We start from the raw sequence: 22,829 nt of genomic DNA, 5'->3' as shown, positions 1-22,829 counted from the left end.
ACGTAATTGTACACCTAACCCTTAACTGTACCCCACAAAACCATAATAAAAAATACTGATTAATGAAAAAAAAACAAAAAAAACATGGAAATGTGTTGTGCTGCTGGAATTAAAGGAAAAATAAAACAAAAAAAAGTTCAAACCCTAGGAGAAAAAAAAAAAAAATTAGGAGTCAGTGAACTTGGATTGAACCTAGAGTTAACTTAGAAAGTTTTTTGTATTAATCAGGGTTTAGAACAAAGAGTATAATATGAATGATTTATTGAACATTATGGAAAACACTTTGAACAATCTGTATTGAAATTGTGCACCTGTGATCTTAATGTAAGTTTTGTGAAGTATGTCATGCATCATGGAATTGTAATTGTTTGCTTGGAACTTGCAAGTCTCGTGATGGTCTTGTGATGCATAGTTTGTAAAGCGCGATATACATCATGGAATTTGTACGCCCCCAGCAAGTAATTATCACACTGCTGGAGGGTATAGAAAATGGTATATAAGTTGGAAGGAGTCTGAATAAAATTTGGACTCAGTCCTGATCAGACTGATCCCAGGGGGGGAAAAAATTCCTTTTTGAGACATCAAGAGTTACTTGTAATGAAAACCTTTTCATTTTTAATCTGAATTTCCATAACTGGTCATATCCTTTTTAAAAATGCCTTCAAAATACACTATAAAAAGCAATGTATTAGAGGACAATACTCTGAAATTAAATGAGAAACTTCGGCAAGTGGAGTGCTCAGGTTTGACAAAAACAAAACAAAACAGGTAAAGTTCAAAAAATATTTGAGTTAAAAATTATAAACCTGTCTCTATGGCACTCATCACAGATGAAAGAAAATCAAAATGTTCTCATTCTAACAGAAAGGACAAAAGAAAAAAGTCTATCTATTGGACCTCAAAACCACTGACTCAAGAAAACATTTTTGAATTTAGCATAACTGCAGAATTCTAGGCCTTCTTTTTGATCAACCTGGGATCCAAGGCAACACTTTTGCTACCTGAGATAGTAAAAACAAATTAGGCTGCTGGACCCCTAAGACTGGTGACACTACAGTAACTTCCACAGCTCTGAATTCGACCTGAGGATCTGGGATATGTGACTTTACATAAAAATGATCCTAGAAAAAGGGAAAAAGCAAGGATGTAGTGGAAGTTCTTGAAAGACGCAGGATAGTCTATTTAAAAGGATATATCAAACCTTTCTCTACACTGAAAGTGTTCTGAAAATAGGTCTTTGTGGGATATTTCAACCCTGTCCCTAGTTTTAATATTTCATGGTAAGGACCCCAGGAGACAGTCTGAAGATGATACTTCACACATGGAAAGTTTTTCTCCCTAGTTCATTAACTCCCCCATCACCCTTCCACCTCATTCCCATCCAATCCCACCCTTCTCCATGACCAAAAATATCAAATAAGTAAGGAAGGTGTGGGTTTTTGCCCAGCCAAGCCTCTTTTGCATATTTCTTCTTCTTGGGTTCATTTACAGCTTCAGGATTATGGATGGCAGGGTTTGGTGCATCCACTGCTGATGGTTAAGTCCACATCAGGGGTAAGGTTTGGATATGGCATAGAGAAGCCACCAATGAATGTTGTCCTGTAGATGCCATGTGGTTGGGAGCCTGCTTCACTGTGTGTGGTAGGCAGGCCCCTGTAGAGTCTTCCACCGAAGGCAAAATTCTCCATGTGCCTGCTCCCTGATTCCTCCAGGTCCAGGGAGCCAGCACCCTCTACTTGCTTCTTCTTGACTTGGACCATTGCAGTTTGCACCGTGTTTCTGAAGTGATCGACTGAGGGATTTACATCCTCTGGACTGATGATCTCATCATCTTCATTGAATATCACCTGTGAGTTCTTCTTTTTCTTTGGTCTTTGAGTGTCCAGATTTCCCTCCTCAATGGTGAGGGTAGAAATCCGCTTGTTAGAGCAGTATTGAACTCTGTTATCAAGTTCAGTGTCTTCCTCTGGAAGTCCCAGTAAGCCCTTGCTGTCTGAAGCGTCTCACACAGAGTATACACCCTTGTGGATGCACCAAATGAGATGGTGGAATAGATGGGAATTTGCTGAGGTTTGTGAGGTTCCAACCGAATGGGACCCAAAAAGGTACCATGTGTAACATTGAGATCTATCAGGAAAACTCTTTTCAGATGCTTGTGATAGACAAGTGCAGCATGGACCTGAGAGCAAGACTGATGGTCAATGATAAAGTCATACAAATCAGGGTTTCTCCCAAATAAGAATACTTCTTCTCACCAATAATCAGTTTCTCAATTAGTTTATCTCCTTTGACTACATCCAGATGTAAACCAGGAGGGGACTTACCTGCCCAGGTCAGGCAGTTGAACAGCAGAAAACTAAAGCTAGAGTTTGCAGCTGCCACCATCTTGCATCTCCCCCTCCCATTTCAAGGTTGGATGCTTTTAAACTTCCCCTTGATGGGGGCAGGTAGTTAAGGTGATTGAATGGAGGCCTGTGCCATGTCATCAGGAAGGGCAGGTAAGCACAGATACTGATATCAGGTGATGAACAGCAGGTAGATGGGTGTGTTAGTCACATGACTACTGTCATGTTGATATTGTCTGCATCATGAAGGTCATGAAGGGCTGATAAGATTAGCTTGTTTCTTATGCAAATACTTGGAATAAAAAAGCTAATTACTACAAAACAAGCTGGGGAGGAGGTTGTAAGACAATTATCAATAGCTACCTCTGAGAAACAGGTTCTGTCCTTGGCTAGTGATTAGAGGGTAAATTAAAGTGAACCGCTAGAAAAACATGACTAGGCAGTGTTAAAATTGCTGCTCATTGTGTATCTTGACTCCATCTTATGTCCTTTCATTCCTTATAATAGAATCCAATACAGTCAAAATAATTCAATAGATTTATACATTTTGATGTGGAAAGAACTCCAAGATATGGATTTCATTCTGTTGCTCAGGCTGGAGTGAGGTGAGCTTCTGGGTTCAAGCAATTCTCCGGCCCCAGCCTCCTGAAGAACTGGGACTACAGGTACAGGCCACCATGCCCAGCTAAAATGTTTTGTTTTGTTTTGGTAGAGATGGAATCTTCCTATGCTTCCTTGTTGTCCCAAACTCCTAGCCTTAAAGCTATGAGTCACCATACCTGACCTCCAAGATCAGCTTCTGACAGTAGTAATTGGATCATTTCTCTCTCTCACTCTCTTTTTTTTTTTTGGTTGGTTTTCCCAGCTAGAGGTTTATCAATTTTATTGTTCTTTTCAAAGAAATAGCTTTGGTTTTCATTGATTTTTCTATATTGGTTTCCTGCTGTTTTTGTTTTGATTTTTCTCTATTGATTTCCTTTTTTCAATTAACTGTTTTCTGCTCTTTTATTATTTTTTCTGTTGATTTTGAATTTAGTTTGCTCTTCATTTTCTCATTTGCTAAGGTGGATGCTTAGAATATTAATTTTAGATCTTTCTCCTTTTCTAATGTATGCATTCAGAGCTATTAATTTTCCTGTAAGTATTGCTTTTGCTGCATCCCACAAATTTTGGTGTTATATTTTCATTTTGTTAAAAATATTTTAAAATTTCTCTTCATCCTTCTTCTTTGACCCACTTGTTGTTTAGAAGTGTGTTGTTTAATCTCCAAACATTTTGAGAGTTTCCGTTATGTTATTGATTTGCAGTTTAACTCCATTGATATGAGAACATGCTTTGAGTGATTTCTATTCCTTTAAATTTGCTAAGGTGTGTTTTGTGACTCATAATGTGGCCTGTCTTGAATGCTCCATGTGAGCTTGGGAACAATGTGTACCCTGCTGTTGTTGGGTGACATATTCTATAAATGTCTATTATATGGACAGTACTTAGTACCATAAAATTCAGTGAGATCACTGAAAAGCAGTTCACTATCCCACCCCAGACCAATGGAATCATATGCTCTGGGAGTGGGCCACACGCACCAGTAATTTTGGAAGCTACCTTGGTGCTTCTAATGTGCTCCTTGAATTGAATAGCTCTGATGCAGAGAGCTAGCATCCACAGAAGAGACAAGATGTGGGCTAAAGACTGGGCACATCAGCATTTAGTATAGTGGCTCTTATCTTGGCTGACCATTGGAATTGCCAGGGAACTGACAAAAATTCTTTGCTTGGCCAAACTTTATTCAGGCTTCCAGGCCTTCTCCTAGGCCCATCTGTTCACTTATATGTAAAATCCAGTTTTAGCAACGAGCCCTGATAAGTCAGTTTACTAACAACCACCCCCCATCACCCTTGATATGTAAGCACCCTCAATATCATCCTCACTCCCCAGATGTCTAATTACCCTGGTTTATCTTTAGTAGGAATCCTGTTGGGTCAGTTTAGCCAGAATCCCCTTAGCCCTGGTGCTTCCTCTTAAGTCATTTTCCATCCACTCACCCTTACCCTACTCAATGACTAAATCCCCATATGCCAACACTGTATTCAGAGTTATGCCAATCTCCCTCTCTCCCTCCAAGTCTCTGGTTGCAGTGGTCCATTGCCTGTCATAATGGTCCTAAGTAACTAAAGTTTTCCTTACTAGGCTCTAACAAGTTATCATTGAATAGCTTTTTCTTTAGTGGAATCTTAAAAAAATATGATTTTGGGTCCCATCAGATTTTGATTTAATTGGTCTAGGGTATGCTCTGGGCCTCAGGAATTTTTTTTTTTTTTTGGACAAGGTCTTTCTCTGTTGCTCAGGCTGGAGTGCAGTGTTGCCATCATAGCTCACTGAAGCCTTGAACTCTTGGGCTCAAGTGATCCTTCCACCTCACTCTCCCAAGTTCCAAGCTGGAACCGCAGGCACATACCACCATACCCAGCTAAGCCTCAGGATTTTAAAAAGTTCTTCAGGTAATCCAGAAGGCAGCCAAAGTTGAGAATCACTGATTTACAGGTTCAGGAAAAGGAGAAAAACCCAACACAGAGGACCAAGCCAATGAAGTAAGGTCAGTGCCGAGAGAGTGGTGTTGTGAGTGCAAGTTGGGTGAGGAAAGGGTTAGAGGAAGGGAGCAATTAACAGTGTCAGATGCCAAAGACATCCTAAAACCAACTGATTTTGAAATGTTAAACCTAGGGGTATTGGAGATTGTTGGTGACTTTGACCAAAACAGTTCTGTGAAGTGGTGGCATTGAAGGTGAAACTGGTGAAGGTTCAAGAGAGAATGGAAAAAGGTAGATACATTTGTCAAACTAAGATTAATAGAAATTTTCATTAGTTTCATATTTCATCCTATTTATTCAACTATTTAGGTTGTTTCTAATTTTTCAGTATTATAATGTGGTTTTAAAATGACATTTGACCTTGTACATAAACAACAGATTGCTGAGTCTAGGGGTCATACTTTTTTTCACATTGTCAGTGTTGGTGGACACCTCTGACATCCTTCTTTTGCTAAGCTGGGCATTTACACATAAAAAATCCTCTGCTCATTTTATACAGCTAAGACTTCTTCTTCTTCCCATTTATAATTCTTAGATTGCTAGTAAGCCCAGACATCCTGTTTATTCGCCGTCCCTGTTTATCTAAAGATGGTCTGTTCCTGTTGTTATTGGAACATCTTTCTCCCCATCTCACCCTCCTAGGCTGAGTGGTCTCAGCGCCACTTCCTCAGAGCCCTCTTAGGAAGTCCCACCTGTTAACTCTTCTAGAATCCTATCATTCTTAGTGCTGTCACAGTGTGTAGCTACAGGACTATTTATGAGATGTTCTGGACCTCAGCCTCCTGCCCACCTTCCAGGAAACTCCATGGGCTATGAGCCTAGTGCTGCAACTTCAGGAGATGGGTATTTTCAATGTGTAGTTGCTACTGGAATTGGATCCTTGTTGCTCTGCTGCTATACTGGAAGAGTATTCATTGCTGTTTATTTAGCTGAATGGCTCCTTATTAAGCACTTACTTGTCCAGCAGCATCCAAGGGGCTGGTTCACCATCCCTAGGACACCTGCTTCTCCAGTACCTCTCGGACCAAGTCCCACCCTCTGGGGACACTAGGTACTGGACCCACAGAGAACTTAGCCAGCGGACACCTCCCCCGGTGGTTGGATTGTGGTAGTATCACTCACCACACATGGAAAAAAGAGCACTGAAGATTGTGCATCAGGATTGGTCAACACCCGACCCTTGGGCAGGAGACAGGGCTTTCATCCCCAAGGAACCCCTCTCTCTCCAGTCACTGGCCAGCGGCTGCTTTGCCTTGTTTTCTGCATGCACAGGCAGGACTTTTGCACATGCCAACAGCGGGGGGATCCAGCAACACTTTGGCCTTGGGATCTCTGTCAGAGCATGTGGGCCTAGTGTTCCATCGAGAATGTTGGCCAGTGTTTCAAAGAATAAGTGGATAACATTGTTGGAAGCCAGTTTTGTCTCTGGTTTTATAGGGTGCTGTTGGCTTGAAAAAGTCATTAAAAAGATACATTTTTCTGTGACCTTGCAGAGGTCCTTAAACTTTTAAAACAGGGGACCAGTTCACTGTCCCTCAGACCGTTGGAGGGGCGGACTATAGTTAAAAAAAAAAAACTATGAACAAATTCCTTTTTTTTTAAAACTATAGTCTGCCCCTCTAAATGTCTGAGGGACAGTGAACTGGCCCCCTGTTTTAAATGTGTGAGGACCCCTGTAATTTAAGGGTTGTACAGTCTTAGAGTCATATTAAAATTATGATTCAGGACTGAATTGCACCATAAAATTTTCTTCTTTCAGAATGTTTTGTACTCAAACAACAAACCTTAGAATTACATGCTTAAAAAACAAAAAAACAAAAAAGACCAATAGGCAGAAGGAAAGAAACACAACTATTATTTGTAGATGGTGTAATTGTAACACAATTCAACTGAGAAATTACCAAAAATAACAGTGAGGTGACTAGTTACACAAATATATAATTAAAAATAACTTTTCTATGTAAGAGCATAACCAACTAGAAAAATTTACAGGAAAAAGTGACAAAATTGTGTAGAACTTAAGTGAAGAAACTTAGCAAAATTTACTCAGGAATATATTACTACCTAATAAATGGAAATATATGTTTCTGGATGGAAAACAAAATCTGTAAAGTTAATTTTTCCCAAGTAGTTTATAGAATTAACCCAGTCCAATAAAAACAACAATGTATAACCCTAGGAAAACTAACCAAGCAAAACTGATCAAGCATCCCTAAATCACACCACAGGACCAATCCTGTGAAGGTACCACTGGCCTTTCTTCTAGGCAGAGAGGATAGGAGGGTCTGGATATCTGAAGGCCAAAGAAAATAATTATCAGCCAGGTGTGGATGCCAGCAATCCCAGCAATTTGGGAGGCCGAGGTGAAAGGATTGCCTGAACTCAGGGGTTCAAGACCAGCCTGAGCAACACAAGACCTAATCTCTACAATAAATAAAAAAAATCAGCTGGGCAAGGTGGTGCATGCCTGTGGTTCTAGCTACTTGGAAGGCTGAGGCAGAAGGAGCACCTGAGCCCAGCAGGTTGAGACTGTGGTGGCCATGAGCATGCCACTGCACTCCAGCCTGGGTGACAGAGACTGACTCAAAAAACCAAATGTATCTACTACAGCGAGGACACTTGGAAGCCTGTCTCTTGAGGGGCAATGTGGACTAACCACTAAAGACATCATTTCTAAATATAAAACACTTTGCCTTGTGAGGTAGTGATGAATATGTAGAGGGCACCTAAGCATATGGTAAAGTTACTGACTAGACATGAAACTCATGACAGTTTTTTTCTGGCTCTAGGTTTGTTCCTCCTCTCCAGTCTCTTGGGATTTCTTTCCTAACGTAAGATTGGAACTCAACAGAGGGACACGATTCTGAAGAGCTTTCCTAATATTGGAGCTGGATGGCCCAGCCTGAGCAATACATACTTCTTTTGGCAAGGGAGAGGCATAAGACTAGCTGCGGGAGAGATCAACAGCTGAACAAAATACAGTAAGAACAGTATTTTTAAATTATGGTGTGAAAAGGATTTCTATAAAACAGTCAATTTTACCACAAACTGCAAATGTTATAGAAACTGTTAGTTAAAATCACATACAAAGGAGAGTGTGTGACATTCAATTGCTGTAGTTTTCCAATATTCCAAAGTAAACAATTCCTTTCAATATTCAGGGCTTAAACAGGTGTTTTTAGAGGACTATGTGAATTGCTATTAAAAGCTGTTGGCTTAAATCAGTAGTTTGCAGAACAAAGTTCCAGATAAGGAGATTTGCATTATTTCTCAAGTATAAATTCCCATGTAGGGGAAAATGAATATACCTTCAAAAGACATTGAAGACTTTGCAAGTAAGCAGCCTCTGGATTCATATGCAAAGTCTTTGCCGGGAAAAGGATCTGTGATCTCTACACTGTCGTACAACTTCATAAAAGAAAGCTCCTTAGTCCAAAAAGCTTGGATGCTAACTGAGGTATAGTCCTTGGAAATGTTTCCTTCCCTATGAATTGTCTAACAATTTGAGGTTTTAGCCAAGATGGGTATTTATCCAACTTTGGCTATAATGAGGTTTTCATATATCTGTATCTTTTCAGGCAGCTTGGGAATTCAGAATCCCTTATGAAACTTTTCAGGCTGAGACAACGTCATCATACCTTTCCCAATATTATTTCTGCTTTCGGGTCTTACATGCTGAGTGGGTTTTCTCATGCCGAGTGCAGTTTGACAGCCGACCAAATCTTCTCCCACATTTTTTGCAACTATATGGCCTCTCAGCTTCATGACTCTGTAGATGAAGCAAAAATTCTTCGTTCTTTGGAAAGGTTTTCCCACATTCTGGACACTTAAATATCTTCTCTTTTATATGAATTCCTTCATGGCGACTCCGATGAGAATTTTGACGGAAGTTTTTCCCACACTGAGAACAGGAGTAGGGTTTCTCTCCTGTATGGATTCGCTCGTGTTTATTGAGATTTGTTTTATGATTGAAGCTTTTCCCACAATGACTACAGTCATAGGGCTTTTCTCCAGTGTGAGTCCTCTGGTGGGAAATAAGGTAAGAACTTTCATTAAACTGTTTCCCACACTGTGGACAGGTGTACCATCTCCTTGTTCTCCGATTTTGAGTAAGTCCAATAACACTGATGTCCACGTATTTTGAGAGGTCCTCTAGGGGATTATCATTTTCAATGGTAACCAACAGATTTCTCACTTGCTTTTTCTGTGGGATAGATATATTTAGTCTTACATCTTCCTTGCTATCTGGAGGTTGCTGAGAAACCAAGGAACAATCTATTTCATCACAATCTGAAGAGTTTTCCCTATAATCTTTACTCTCTACAGGTTCCTTTTGAAGATCTTCACCCTCGGGATTACTGTCATTGACTATGGAAACAAAAAGATAACTTATGAGGGATATGACAACACCAGGCAGGAAAAAGCAAGTCAGATTTCTCATAACACACTAACCTTAAAAGTCAATCTGAGAACTGGTGGATAACACCATCAATACTTTCCCATTCTTGCTGAGGGTGAAATATATGACTGGTAAATCTTTTCAATCCCCATAATGCAAGCACACAATGCTCTTTTTACTTTTCTTAGAAAATAAAATGAGTGGTATTGCACTGAAAGACTGCATATGTTTGTTTTCTCTGTAGGTACCAGTTACTCAGTAAGTTCATATTGACCTTATACTGTGTACAACAGCACGCAGCTGAGGACTAGGGATAAGGACATAAATCATCAAGGGCACCACTCAACATCTTTAGGGTTCTAGTAACTGAAGGGCAAAGTAAACTGCTTATAGGTTTTTCACTGTATGAAATAATCACAACACTATAGTATTAAATGATATTACAATATCTTATATAATGAAAAACGGAAAACAACTCAAATGAACAAAATTAGAGAAGACAGAGCATATTCACACAAAAGATTATTATTTGGTCATTAAAAAGATTACTACAACTGATCAAATGAAGCTATGGTACCAGAAGTCAGTAGTGTTTCTCTTTGGGGAGGAAGGGGAATAGTGCCTGGGCATGGAGCACAAGAGGGATTCCTGGGCTGCTAGAAATAGTCATTTTTGGGTAGTAGTCAGGTGAGTGTATACATTTTGTGAAAATTTCAGTTGTACACTTACAATTTGTAGGCTTTTTCTGTATTTGTTATACTTCAAAATAAGTCTGTATAAAAATAACAGATTACAAAAACTAGAAAACAAAGTTAAAAAAACTCATGCTGTGAACATATTTGTGTGACAAGGGAGCCCTCAACACTGGACAGCTGAGAGAGTAAAGGAAAGGGTTCAAATCAACCACTGTGACACGGGGCTGAACCTGAAACTGGAATGTGAATCTCTGCTGAATCTGGCATTCAGCAGATTCATTCCAACAGATTTTTTTCTTTTTAAGTTATTTTTTAAAATCACTCCCTTAGGATAATAAAAAAGCTGGTCAAAGCATATGCCAATTTTTATTACAGCTCTTGCTATCAACTGCAACAGTGCTTTCCAAAGAAGCTGTGCCAACTTTAGTACAGCCATTAACATGTATCAACTTTCCTAATTTTGTCAGCGTTATTTAAAATATTTATTTATTTATTTTTAAAATTGAGATCTCATTCTGCCACCCAGGCTGGAGTGCAGTTGTGTGATCACAGCTCACTGAAGCCTCAAATTCCTGGGTTCAAGCAATCCTCCCACCTCAGCCCCACACCTGTCTAAAAAAATTCTTTTGTTGATGGGATCTTACTATGTTGCCCAGGCTGGTCTCAAATGCCTAGCTTCAAGCAATCCTTCTGCCTCAGCCTCTCAAAGTGCTGGGATTATAGGCATGAGCCACAGCACCCAGTTATTGATGTTTTGTTTTGTTTTGTTTTAGTTGGAATCTCACTGTCACCCAGGCAGGAGTGCATTGGCATGCTCACAGCCACTGTTGCCTCGACCAGCTGGGCTCTGGCAATCCTTCCACCTCCGCCTTCCAAGTAGCCAGAACCACAGGCGAGCACCACCACTCCTGGCCAATTTTTCTTTTTTTAATTGTAGAGACAAGGTCTTGCCCAGTTGCCTGGGCAGCTCTCGAACCCGCAGGCTCAAGCAATCCTCTCACCTCTATCTCCCAAAGTGCTGGGATTACATGCATGAGTCACCATGCCCAGCAACGTAAATACTTTTTAACTGAAGTCTTCCTCTTTAACTCCAAACTTAAAACCAGAAGAAAAAAAAAAAGAATCTTTCAAGATCTGACAAAGTTTTGTTGTTTTCTGGCCATTCTTCTTGACTTATTTTTATAACACTAATATATTTGAAGTTTAATTCTATAATAGACTGAAATTAATTTTCCTCTAAATTATGATCCAGTTATCCCACCCCAGTTACAATAGTCTCATTTTCACTTATTTTGAAATGTTTACATTAACCTTATTCCCAGTTGGACTACATTTTGGCTATTTTTCATTAGTGCCACATTGTGTTAGCTGTTTTGTAATATGTCTGATATTGGTAAAACCAGTCAAAATACCCTTTTTTTTTTTTTTTGAGTTGGAGTCTCACTTTGTAGCCCAGACTGGAGTGCAGTGGCTGCTCCTGGCCACTGCAGCCTCGACCTGCTGGGCTCCGGCAATCCTTCTGCCTCCGCCTTCAAAGTAGCTGGAACTACAGGCGTGTGCTACCACACCCAGCTAATTTTTTTTATTTATTGTAGAGATGAGGTCTCGCCAAGTTGCCCAGGTGGGTCTCGAACCCGCGGGCTGAGACAATCCACTCACCTCAGACTCCCAAAGTGCAAGATTACAGGCTGAGCCACCGAGCCCAGCTTAATTTTTTTTTTTACTGCGACTGTATTTACAGTATAAATTTGGAGGGTACCAATATCTTTACAAGATTTTAGTTTTCCCATTGGAACTGTGTCTCTCCACTATTTAAGAATTTTCATTTACATTTGCCAGTAAATGTAAAAGATTTTTTACTCCTATATTTAAAGCCATTCTGAATGAAAACTTTCACTATTTTGTATTTGAGTGCTACTGTTATATATTTATTCTATATCTACTTACTTTAAACAATTACATACAATGTTTTAATGGATCCTTTTAGATTTTCTAAGTACAAATATTTTGGTTCCCTCTCTTTCCAACATTTATTCCTTTTCAACTTTTTCTTATTGCTTTAGAAAATCTAGTTCATGATATTACTAGTAATAGTGGGTTTCTTCATTTTGTTCTCATTTTTAAGAAATTACCACCAGGTGTGGTAGTTCATGCCTGTAATCCCAGCACTTTGGGAGGCAGAGGTGAGAAGACTGTCTGAGTCCAGGGGTTCAAGATCAGCCTGGGTAAATTGGTGAGACCTTATCTCCACAATAAATTAAAAAATTTGCTAGCCTTGGGGTGTATGCCTGTAGTCCCATCTACTTCGGAGGCTGAGGCAGAAGGAATATCTGAGCCAAGTGGGCTGAGGATGTGGTGGCTGTGAGGGTGCCACTGCACTCCATCGTGGGTGACAGAGTAAGACTCATACTAATTGAGAAAGAGAGAGAGAGAGAAATATCACTAGTGTTTTATAAATGCTAGCTTATATTAATTTCAAATAATCAAATGCCTATTTTAAAGGAATTTCACTGAAATTCATAGTTCTATTTCCTGAAAGTGTCAATGAATATATTTTGCATTCATTCAATGTACAAATTTTTAAAACTAAAAAATTTAATAGCCAATACATTTGTATGGCTCAAAAATCAAAACATGAAAAGGTATTCACTGAGAGTCCATTACTCCAATCCTTGTTCTCATCCGTTCTATTCTTTGTTTTAAATTTTTTACTTATTATGGTATAATTAGCACATAAAAAGGTATAAGATTTATATATTTACAATGTACAATGTAGTTTTGATATGCCTATACATTGTGAAATGTTTAAAGCAAGCTAGTTAACATGTCTATCACCTCACATACTTTTTTTTTGTGATGAGAACATCTAAGATCTACTCCCTTAGCAATTTTCAAACAAAGATTGAGTTCTTAAGGTTAGTAGCTAGGACAATGACCAACTTTTTCTTATAAGTCATCTCAGTTTTTTCATTAGTTTTTTATTCTTCCATTGTTTCTACAGGTGATACTTTTCTCTCTCTTCTTATACGAAAAATATGAAACTGCATATTTGCACTACTTGCCTTTTCCTAATCACTATATCTCAGTGCATAGCGATTATCATGGTGTGATGCATGGTCAAACCGTAGTCAACAAGTTCCTTACAGATAGATTAGATTGTTTCTAACCTCATGTTTTTACAAACAATACCACAATGACTAATCCTTATTTGTACATCATTTTGAATGTGTGCTGTTGCTATATCTGTAGGTCAGATTCCTGGAAGTGGAAATGCTGTATCAAAAGATAAATGTGTCTGCAATATGGGTAGCTAATCAGATTCACATACTTAGGGACATCAGCAATATACCTGTTTCCCAACAACCTCACCATTCATGTTTTAAATTTCTGATCTATATAAATCTGACAGATTAAAAAAAGTTAAGTTAGTAGAGGCAAAATCTGCATTTCTAATTATGAGTAGGGTTGGGCATCTTTTCACAAGTTTAAGGGTAATTGGACATCTTTTATCAGATTGTACATCTTTATCTTGCTGAATTAAGATGCCAACTTTGTCACATACTAAATTCCCATGTATGCTTCAGGATATTTCTGGATTTTTGTTTTTGAGACCAGACTGTCTAGTTCCGAGGGGGAAATCATACTGGCATTATTACATTAAAAGTACATTGAATTCATAAATCAACTAGGGGAGAAATGATCTTTTATCACATTCACAACCAGCAATTTTTTCACTTTCGTAATACTAAAAAGTGAGTATAAATTTAAAAAATCTTAAACTGGTTGCCACAAACTTCTGTCATCAAGCACAAGTGAAATGGTCTTTTCGAAACTGTCACTTTTTTCACAACACAGCTGAAGGTTGCAGACATATTCAAGCATTTGCCTCAGGCACCCCTCTGACTAGCATTCCATACTTTGTTGTTTTCTTATTTGGATTATAAACCTGAAAAGACAGTCTTCCACAATGAAGTATCGTGGATTCATCCAAGAAAAGTTCTTGTTCAGGTTTGTACAGAGTGCTAAACTTATTTAAAACCTTGGACTTGTCTGCATTTCTGTATTGCAAAAACTGCAAAATTTATAGGAATTTACTTCATGTCATTATTTTTAAAAAGAAATGTGTCACAAATTGACGGATGTGTTGACCAATAATCATGTATCGTGGTTTTCTTCACTTGTTCCATCAAAATATTTAGCGCTAGAAATTTTTTTCATCTTGGACACTGGAGTATTGCTCTACTTTTTTGATTTCTGTGGACATTTATATCTGCAGTGCATCCGATGATAATATCTGTTAGTTTCAGTTGCGATCATTTCTATAAAATCATCTCTAATAAATAGTCTGACAACTTCACTTATATTTTGAGGATTATTTGGAAATAGTTTTATACCTGGTTTACTAATAAACATTTCTAAGTTTCTTTTTGGATCACATTTTGTTCACTCAATGTCTGATTTATTTTCACCAATACTAGATTAACTGTCATAGATTATCTGCATTATATTTCTTCATTTACATTGTATCATTACATCACTATCTGTCTCACTATCACTAATAAGTTCACTGGATTCACCTTCAACCTCAAAAATCTCATCAGCATATATTTTGTTTTCCATAATTATGGTAAATTATTTTTAACATTGAAGTATTAAACCCCTGAAATATCAAAATTCAAGTATACATCATGTTGCAACAAAATAATGACTAACCTCCCATTTTTTACCAACTACATAAATCAATTAACAACACTGCAGGCTGGGCGCAGTGGCTCAAGCCTGTAATCCCAGCACTTTGGGAGGCTAAGGCAAGAGGATTGCCTGAGTCCAGAGGTTCAAGGCCAGCCTGGGCAACATGGTGAGACCTCATCTTACAATATATCAAAAAATTAGCCAGGAGTGGTAGTGCATCTGTAGTTCTGGCTACTTGGAAGGCTGAGGTGAAAGGATCGTCTGAGCCCAACAGGCTGACGCTAGGGTGGCCCTGAGTGTGCCACTGCACTCCAGCCTGAGTGACAGAGTGAGACTCTGACTCAAAAAAAAAAAATCTGGCTTCTTTCCCCTTTCTCTCCTTTCCTCTCTCACTATGTGATGCCTGTTTTCTTTCAGTGAAGCTTCCTAAAGCCCTCACCATCAGCCACTAGTGCCACGCTTCTTATACAGCCTGCAGAACTATGAGCCAAATGAACCTCTTTTCTTTATAAATTACCCAGTCTCAAGTATTCCTTTATAGCAATGCAAAATGGACTAAGAAGGAATTTTCATTTCATTTTCTGATTTCAGTATTAATTTTTTTTCAGTATTAATTTCTACGTGTATTGCACTGTATTTCTTTCTTGGGAATCTGAGTCATTGTTGCATAATAGTTAGTCAATTTTTATCAACCTTAAAAAAGATATAATCTCTTATCACAGCAGACCACAGATATAAGCTTTACTGAGAATCTGTTTAAGTGTTCTACATTTTTACTTACTTGGATTGAGAGACACATTCTCTGTTCTCTTATTTTAAGAACTCTCCTTAGACTCCTATCCCCATGATATTTAATCCTTTATACTTTTTCCTTTGCAAAAAACTGAATAAATTTTACTATTTCAACTATTACCTATAAGCTGATAATGCCCAACTACCCATATTGTTACATTTTGGTTCCAATCCCCAATTTCCAAATATCCAGAGAATAATCTCATTTTATTTCCTATCATGGATTCACTCTCATCAAATGGCCGGGTGTAGTGGCTCAATCCTGTAATCACACTACTTTGGAAGGCTAGGGTAAGAGGATTGCCTAAACTCAGGGGTTTGAGATCAGCCTGAGCAGCTTGGTGAGACCTCGTCTCTGCAATAAATCAAAAAATAAGCCGAGTGTGGTGGCTTGTGCCTGTAGTTCCACTTACTTGGAAGGCTGAGGAGGAAAGATTGCCTGAGTTCAGCAGGTAGAGGCTGCAGTGGTTGTGAGAATGCCACTGCACTCCAGCCTGGGCAACAGAATGAGACTCTGACTCAAAAAAAAAAAAAAATCAAATGCATATTCTTCCAAACTCAGCTCCTGGGTCCAGTTCCTGTCTTAACTTTGTGATAACAATTTATGCCTATAAAAAATTTCACAGTGCTTATCTTCTTATATGAACGACTTGTCATGGAAATCTGATGGTCATGAAAGGTATGAAAAGAGCATTATTTATCTTTGTAACCTGAATATCAATTCTAGAACCCAACCTTGCCTGAGGAAAAAACAAACAGCATTTATGAAATGTTGTTAAATGACCCTAAGCTTAAGTCATCAGCTTTAGGGTATGGGTGAAGGAAGTGGGGATTGAGGGTGAGGATTGGGTGTTAGGGCCCCAAAGTAAATGGCCAAAGTGTTCCTGGAGTTGGCAACATACTCACCAACCAGTTATCCAAAATAAATGGGAGTTTTGCCCAAGACTCAGAAAAAACTAAGCAAAATAAATCTACTCTTTTAATACATTTCTCTAAAATAAAGAAGACATTACACAGAACAACCTATGAAAAACTAACTAGGCTCATTATATACCACTACCCTGACCATACTATATAACACAGCTAAGAGTTCAACAGTCATAATGTATTTCTGTCACCTCAGGCAATTCCTAAAACCTACTTCTTGCTCAACTTCAGCCTCAGAAGCAAACAGTCCTGAAGGCAAAGTAAAAAGTATCAGGCACTCAGCATAGACAATTGTGAGGGAATCTGCCTCTAGGGTCGCAACACATTTCTAGACAAAGGGTGAAGCATCTCTAAGCAGATTATAGAGAGACTGCTACCAGATCAGTTCATTTATAGCACTAGGGACCTTTGTCAACCATTATTGGCAAATGAGTACAAAGAAGGTTCCATTCACCAACCATATAGAGAATTCACTGACTAAATGATGAGAAACGCATCTAGGAGGCAATACAGCTCTGGGCCATGACTGGAAATTCTGATGTTAGATTCCCTGGGTCCAAATTCCTGCTTACAGCTGTGTAGCCTTCAGTAAATTTCTTCACCCTTCTCTGCCTCAGTTCTGTCACTTGTGAAGTAGTAGTAATTTCCATACCCTCCAGTACTATTGTGAAAAGTATATGAGATAATAAACGCATGGAAAGTACTTGAACCTAGCATATGATGGCACACAAGTGCTCACTAAGTATTAGGCATTATTTTCCTCAGTAGTGGGAAATATTTTCACTTATACTAGTAGGCTTCACATCTACTGAACATCAAAAAAAAGGAGTGGAGACTTAAAACTCTAATTCCAAATATACCTGTTGTGAGAATAGGATCCATAAAATGGATCCAGAAGTCCACCCACGTTTTCTATGCTTGCAGGTCTTGCTTACCTCTCTCCTTGCTGCCCCCAAGATACAGGGGAAATGGCCAACCATAGCTGGAGTTCTATGGCTAAGTTATGCCATGTGGGATAAAACAAAAATGACCGGGCTCGGTGGCTCAGCCTGTAATCCCGCGCTTTGGGAGGCTGAGGTGAGTGGATTGCCTGAGCCCATGGGTTAGAGACCCGCCTAGGCAACTTGGCGAGACCTCATCTCTACAATAAATAAAAAATTAGCCGGGCATGGTAGCATGCGCCTGTAGTTCCAGCTATTTGGAAGGCAGAGGCAGAAAGATCACCGGAGCCCAGCAGGTCAAGGCTGCAGTGGCCGGGAGCGTGCCAGTGCACTCCAGTCTGGGCAGCAGAGTGAGACTCCAACTCAAAACAAACTAACAAACGAAAAAACAACCAACCAAAAAAACCAAAAATGAAATAAAATCTGTGTGCATATGTGCTTAGCAGGTGTAAATAGTGCCTGAAAAGCTCAAGAGATGAAGAACATGTTTTTCCTACAACCTGAACACACAAAGGATTTGACTTCTTACCCAGTAACATCATCTCCCCAACATCACTGTCATCCTTCTTCTCTGAGGTGGGTTGTTGAGCAGGATCCAGACTCACACATTCTTCTTGGGAGTGAAATACATTCAAATCCTCAAAGACCATCATCTCCTGAAAGATCAAGAGACCTCTTTTGTCTAACTGAGGTTCCTTGACAGCCCCTGCTGGTAAGAAAGGCTAACACCAAAAAGGTCAAGGGAAAGGATGGTAAAAGGGATCTATAAATCCCACACAAACTCAGCACAGACAGAACAGACAGCCAAGAGGAGCCAGAGAAAAAACAGAAGAAAAACACCCAAGGAGGCCAACTCCTAAGAATGTGTTTTTATACGTGGGTTGGCCAAGCAGGGAAGGTGATGCACTTGAAGAACGAATAGGAAAACAAACCCACCTCAGGGCCAGCTTTCAAACGCAGAGACACCGTCTCCTGTTTCTCCTGGACTCCTTCTCTGGGCAGAAGTTTCACTAAGGGACGAGGATTCACTGGAGACAGAGGAAGCTGTTGTTAGTGAAAAACTCAGTGACTCTAATACAGAGACTACCCACTTGAGGGCAGGCTGTCTTCGCTCCTTTGGCAGGCAACTCATGGCCCTTTCTGCTCCCATGAGCCTTGACAGTTCAAACCATAAACTCCAGGGTCTTGAATCTACATGGGTTTTCCTCATTATGAAAAGGACTCCCCTAAGCACCTTTTAAAATTTTCTACAGAGTGCTACTAAAGTGGAGCTTAGGGGAAAGCAAATGTGAAAATGTCCAGAGCAAGTATGTTTCTAAAATTCCCCATAAACTAATGTCAATTTGATAATTCATCAGATTTCTTTATCCCAAAAAGGTATTTCCCCCAGAATGTTTGGATAAAACTGGCACTACAGAAATATGCACTGTTTATTCTGTGCCTTTACACATACGCAACATATCACTCTAGTTCTAGCTTAAGAAGTACATCAACATATTTCAACTGACTCCTTTTTCAACACACTCCATTCTAACTTGAATTTACTAGTAACATGGCAGCCTATCTCAGCCCCCAGGACCACCCCTTCCTCCTCTAGTGAAACAAGCACGTGCTTCTCACCTCTGTTTTGAAGGCTTGAGCTCACATCTTTCATAATAACCAAGGTCTCCTTGACTTTCTGATTGGGCTGGACCAAGCTTGGCTTGGGAAAGAAGGTGAGGAAGTGCTCCAGCACCAGCTGATGGATGGTCTTGGGCCCACCGGTGGCATCTCGAAGTAGATCTTGGCCCAACTTGGAGTCTTGTGGCACTCTCAATATAAAGGATTGTTTTGGCTTTGGGGTAATGGGAACCACTTTTGCAGCCATCGTGCCTTGTAACCACAAACCACACTCGTTTCTGGGGGCCTCTTACCGATGGAAATCTGCTAGATAGCCCAGCTGTAGATAGAGAAATCAGGGATCACACAGACCTGGAAGGGTATGACTGTACTCCAACATGTTGCTTGGGTAGTAAGGCTATACATGAGAACAAATCAGAAAGGAAACACAGCTAGGGGAGGGAGATCATAACCGAAATGGAAAGCAACCGAACAGAATAAATACACTTACAAAGGTCTGAAAGGAACACCCTGAGAATGAAAAACCACACTGTCCAGACCTCAAGGACCAAACGATAAGGAGCAAAGGCGGCCGGTAGAAGGCCAAGGGCCAGCCTCCTGGGAAATACGAAGTGCAAAATGCACCAGGCAGAGCAGTTTAATTTAAGTTTTTAGAACATGCAATGAGCTAGCAGGCAGGAAATCTGGGTCCAATGTCGAAACATCTGCTCAGAAGCAGGTTGGACACTAATCTAGCCACACTGCGCCCCTTGGAGCAAAGCTCCCTCTAGTGCCCTTCGGGGAAAGGGAGACAGTTGATGACTCCTCAAATGCAAACGTAACGCCGCACGAGGCGCCCCTACGTAGCCTGCTAGCTCCTTCCTCTGCGCCGTCAATGCCCTGATGAGAGCGGCAGGAGACATCCCACTAGGGCCCACTGGGCTGGGTCTGCTCTGCCAAGGGAAGCCCAACCGGCGGCCCTGCCAGGGGAGCACGCACCAGGCTCCCTGCCCAGTCTCGCTCTCCCAGCAACGGACCACGCTCCGCTTCCCACAGGCCGCCTCGGCGTGGTTCCCGCCCTCGTGAAGTTCCTCACCTCTCAGGGCCTCTGACACCCCCGAGCGGTCTCTGGGGACGGCTCGGTCACCCAGGCTCCGGAAGAGATCAGAAAACTAGGCGCGAGAGGTCGAACCGTCCCCTCGCTCTCTGGAGTGTCCTCAGAGGACGCCAGCGACTATCTGGACGCGCCGCCGCTAGTTGGGGAGGACAGCAGGGACGCGGTGTCTTCTGGGAGGCCGAGCGCTTCTGAGACTGTGACGTCACAGCCGGTGCCTTGTTTCCGGCGCGGAAGCCTGGTCTCCCCGCTCGGAGCGAGTGTTCTGCGCTTGACAAGGCGAGGCTGGAGGCCGGCCGGCGAAGATCCCAGGTGTGGAGGGTGGCTAGACCGGCAGCAGCCGCTCTCTCTGTACCTCTGCCTGGGAGACGGAAAGCAGGAGGCTGGCTCCAGTCCTCTCTGACGGGCTGGCACCACGCCTGGTGAGGCCAGTCCAACTCCGAGTCCTGGGAAATGTAGTTCGGCTCCAAAAAGCCAATGGAAGACCGTCAGGGCAGAAGTTGGGGCGGGGCCCGGCCGAGGCTTGAACGGAAGCGGGTTTGTCTCACCGACCGGAAGGTGTGCGCGAGGCCGCCGCGGTTTCCGCTGTAGCTTCCGGGCGGGCCGAGAGACTGCTGGTACCGCTAAGGTGTGGCTGGTGTAGGACTCCGCCCTGTTTTGGGGACTCTGAACGGTTCCTTCATGCTGAGTTTTCCGTAGGTCAGAGCTAGGGGTTGTTCTGCCGCCTCAGCTTGTCGACTTCTACATTGCTCTCTGGACTGGACGTCTTTTCTAAGAAATTGTAGTTGTTTTTCTCGGACAGTCCCCGTTTCCTTTCCCAATTTCAGCTTCCCGTGGAGACTCAACTGCATCTTGTCTTTCTACGTGTTTTTGGTTTTGTTTTTTTTTTTTTAACTCAGTCCATTCCCCAGTGAGACACTGATCAGGGCTGGGACAACCTATGGGCAGATTGCCTTATTCCTCTGTGTAACACCAGCCTCCAGCAGAATGACTTTTTTCTACAAAAGTAAAAATATAAATGAATCCTTTATCTTTAATTATAGCTGATTCACTTAACCATGGTTTAAAAATATGTTATAAAGAAACAAGTATGAAAACTCCGTGGCACCTAGAAATTGTTGAAAAATAAGGAATCTCTGCCTTTCCAGGCATCAAATTTTACTGAAAAGTCTCCTTTAATCAAAGCTACACGGTTTGTACTATGAGACAAAACAGGAAACTGGGATGCCTTGAAGTAAAATATAAACCTGTGTGATTATATTTTTTAAAGCTTTAGAAACACTATTAACAAAGGCAAACAAGTAATAGACTGGAAAATAACGATAAATGATAAGCCACACAAAGAATTACACATTCCTAACACAAAACGAGCTCCTGCCAACTGACAAGGCAAAGGGAAAGGCTATGAGCAGCAGTTCCACAGAGGAAAACTAAATGGTCATTAACATTCAAAAAGATGGCTTAACCACGCTACTAGTCAAGATTACCACTTTATTTATTTATTTATTTATTTATTTATTTATTTATTTATTTATTTATTTATTTTTGAGTTGGAATCTCACTCTGTCGCCCAGATTGGAGTGCAGTGGCCGCTCCCGGCCACCGCAGCCTCGACCTGCTGGGCTCTGGCGATCCTTCTGCCTTAGCCTTCCGAGTAGCTGGAACTGCAGGTGCGCGCTACCACACCCGGCTAATTTTTGACTTGTTGTAGAGATGAGGGCTCACCAAGTTGCCCAGGCGGGTCTCGAACCCGCGAGCTCAGGCAATCCACTCACCTCAGCCTCCCAAGGCGTGGGATTACAGGCTGAGCCACCAAGCCCGGCTAAGATTACCACTTTAAAAGGGTACATTTTTCTCCCATCAGACAATGAAGAAGGTGGAGAAATAGGCATTCCCTTTGCTAGTAGTGTGATGTGCAAAGTCATCTTGTAATATATATTAAAAATGCACATATGGCCGGGCTCGGTGGCTCAGCCTGTAATCCCACGCTTTGGGAAGCCAAGGTGAGTGAATTGCCTGAGCCCGCGGGTTCGAGACCCGCCTGGGCAACTTGGCGAGACCTTATCTCTACAATAAATCAAAAAAATTAGCTGGGTGTGGTAGAGTACACCTGTAGTTCCAACTACTTGGAAGGCTGAGGTGGAAGGATCACGGGAGCCCAGCAGGTCGAAGCTGTGGTGGCCGGGAGCATGTCACTGCACTCCAGTCTGGGAGGCAGAGTGAGACTCCAACTCAAAAAAAAAAAATTACACATACGTATCCTTGGACCTTCACAATCTTATCTGTGAATCTAGTCTCTAGAAATTCTTGTACAATTCTTATGTGGTGACAAAAACTGGAAACAACATGCATGTTCACCAGTAAGGAAATAATTGAATAAATTGGTGCATTCATATTCTGGAAATTACACAGCTATGAAGAACGGGTTAGCTCTATATGTACACCTGGAGCAATAGCCATAAAATATTAAATGAAAAACGCAATTTCAGAGTTATAATATAATGTGTAATTATATTTTTGGCACAAACAAAATCCTCTGTGTATGTACAATGAATACACAGTAGATTATTAAAATGGTTACTCATGACTGGGGAGTAGAAATAGAGGCGAGTAAAGGGAAAGATTAAACATTTTTGGACTGTATCACTCTAATAAGTATCAATTTGTAACTAAAAATAATAAAACCTTAAAATGAAAAAAGAATTCTTTTATTTGATGACATCCTATTTTAGAAATT

The 22,829-nt window shown here is 40.8% G+C and overlaps 1 protein-coding gene and 1 pseudogene across 1 annotated transcript; both read right to left on the bottom strand.

The window, feature by feature from the left end:
• Positions 1 to 1,412: 1,412 nt before the first annotated feature.
• LOC103252355 lies at positions 1,413 to 2,385 on the bottom strand (annotated as a pseudogene).
• A 5,097-nt stretch (positions 2,386 to 7,482) lies between these two features.
• ZNF200 (zinc finger protein 200) lies at positions 7,483 to 20,160 on the bottom strand. The gene is made up of 5 exons (XM_008050982.2): positions 20,075 to 20,160; positions 19,000 to 19,318; positions 18,316 to 18,407; positions 17,909 to 18,035; positions 7,483 to 9,301 (listed from the first exon to the last, which is right to left on the bottom strand). The coding sequence occupies exons 2-5, from the start codon at positions 19,244 to 19,246 to the stop codon at positions 8,583 to 8,585; spliced, it is 1,185 nt and encodes a 394-aa protein (XP_008049173.1). The 5' UTR covers positions 19,247 to 19,318; positions 20,075 to 20,160; the 3' UTR covers positions 7,483 to 8,582.
• Between the last annotated feature and the right edge of the window lie 2,669 nt (positions 20,161 to 22,829).

Source organism: Carlito syrichta, unplaced genomic scaffold (assembly GCF_000164805.1).
Source record: "Carlito syrichta isolate Samal-C Ts95f unplaced genomic scaffold, Tarsius_syrichta-2.0.1 Scaffold155124, whole genome shotgun sequence".
Classification (NCBI taxonomy): Eukaryota; Metazoa; Chordata; class Mammalia; order Primates; family Tarsiidae; genus Carlito; species Carlito syrichta.
The sequence above is the reverse complement of the archived record's forward strand: the minus strand, read 5'-3'. Positions and strand labels throughout refer to the sequence as shown.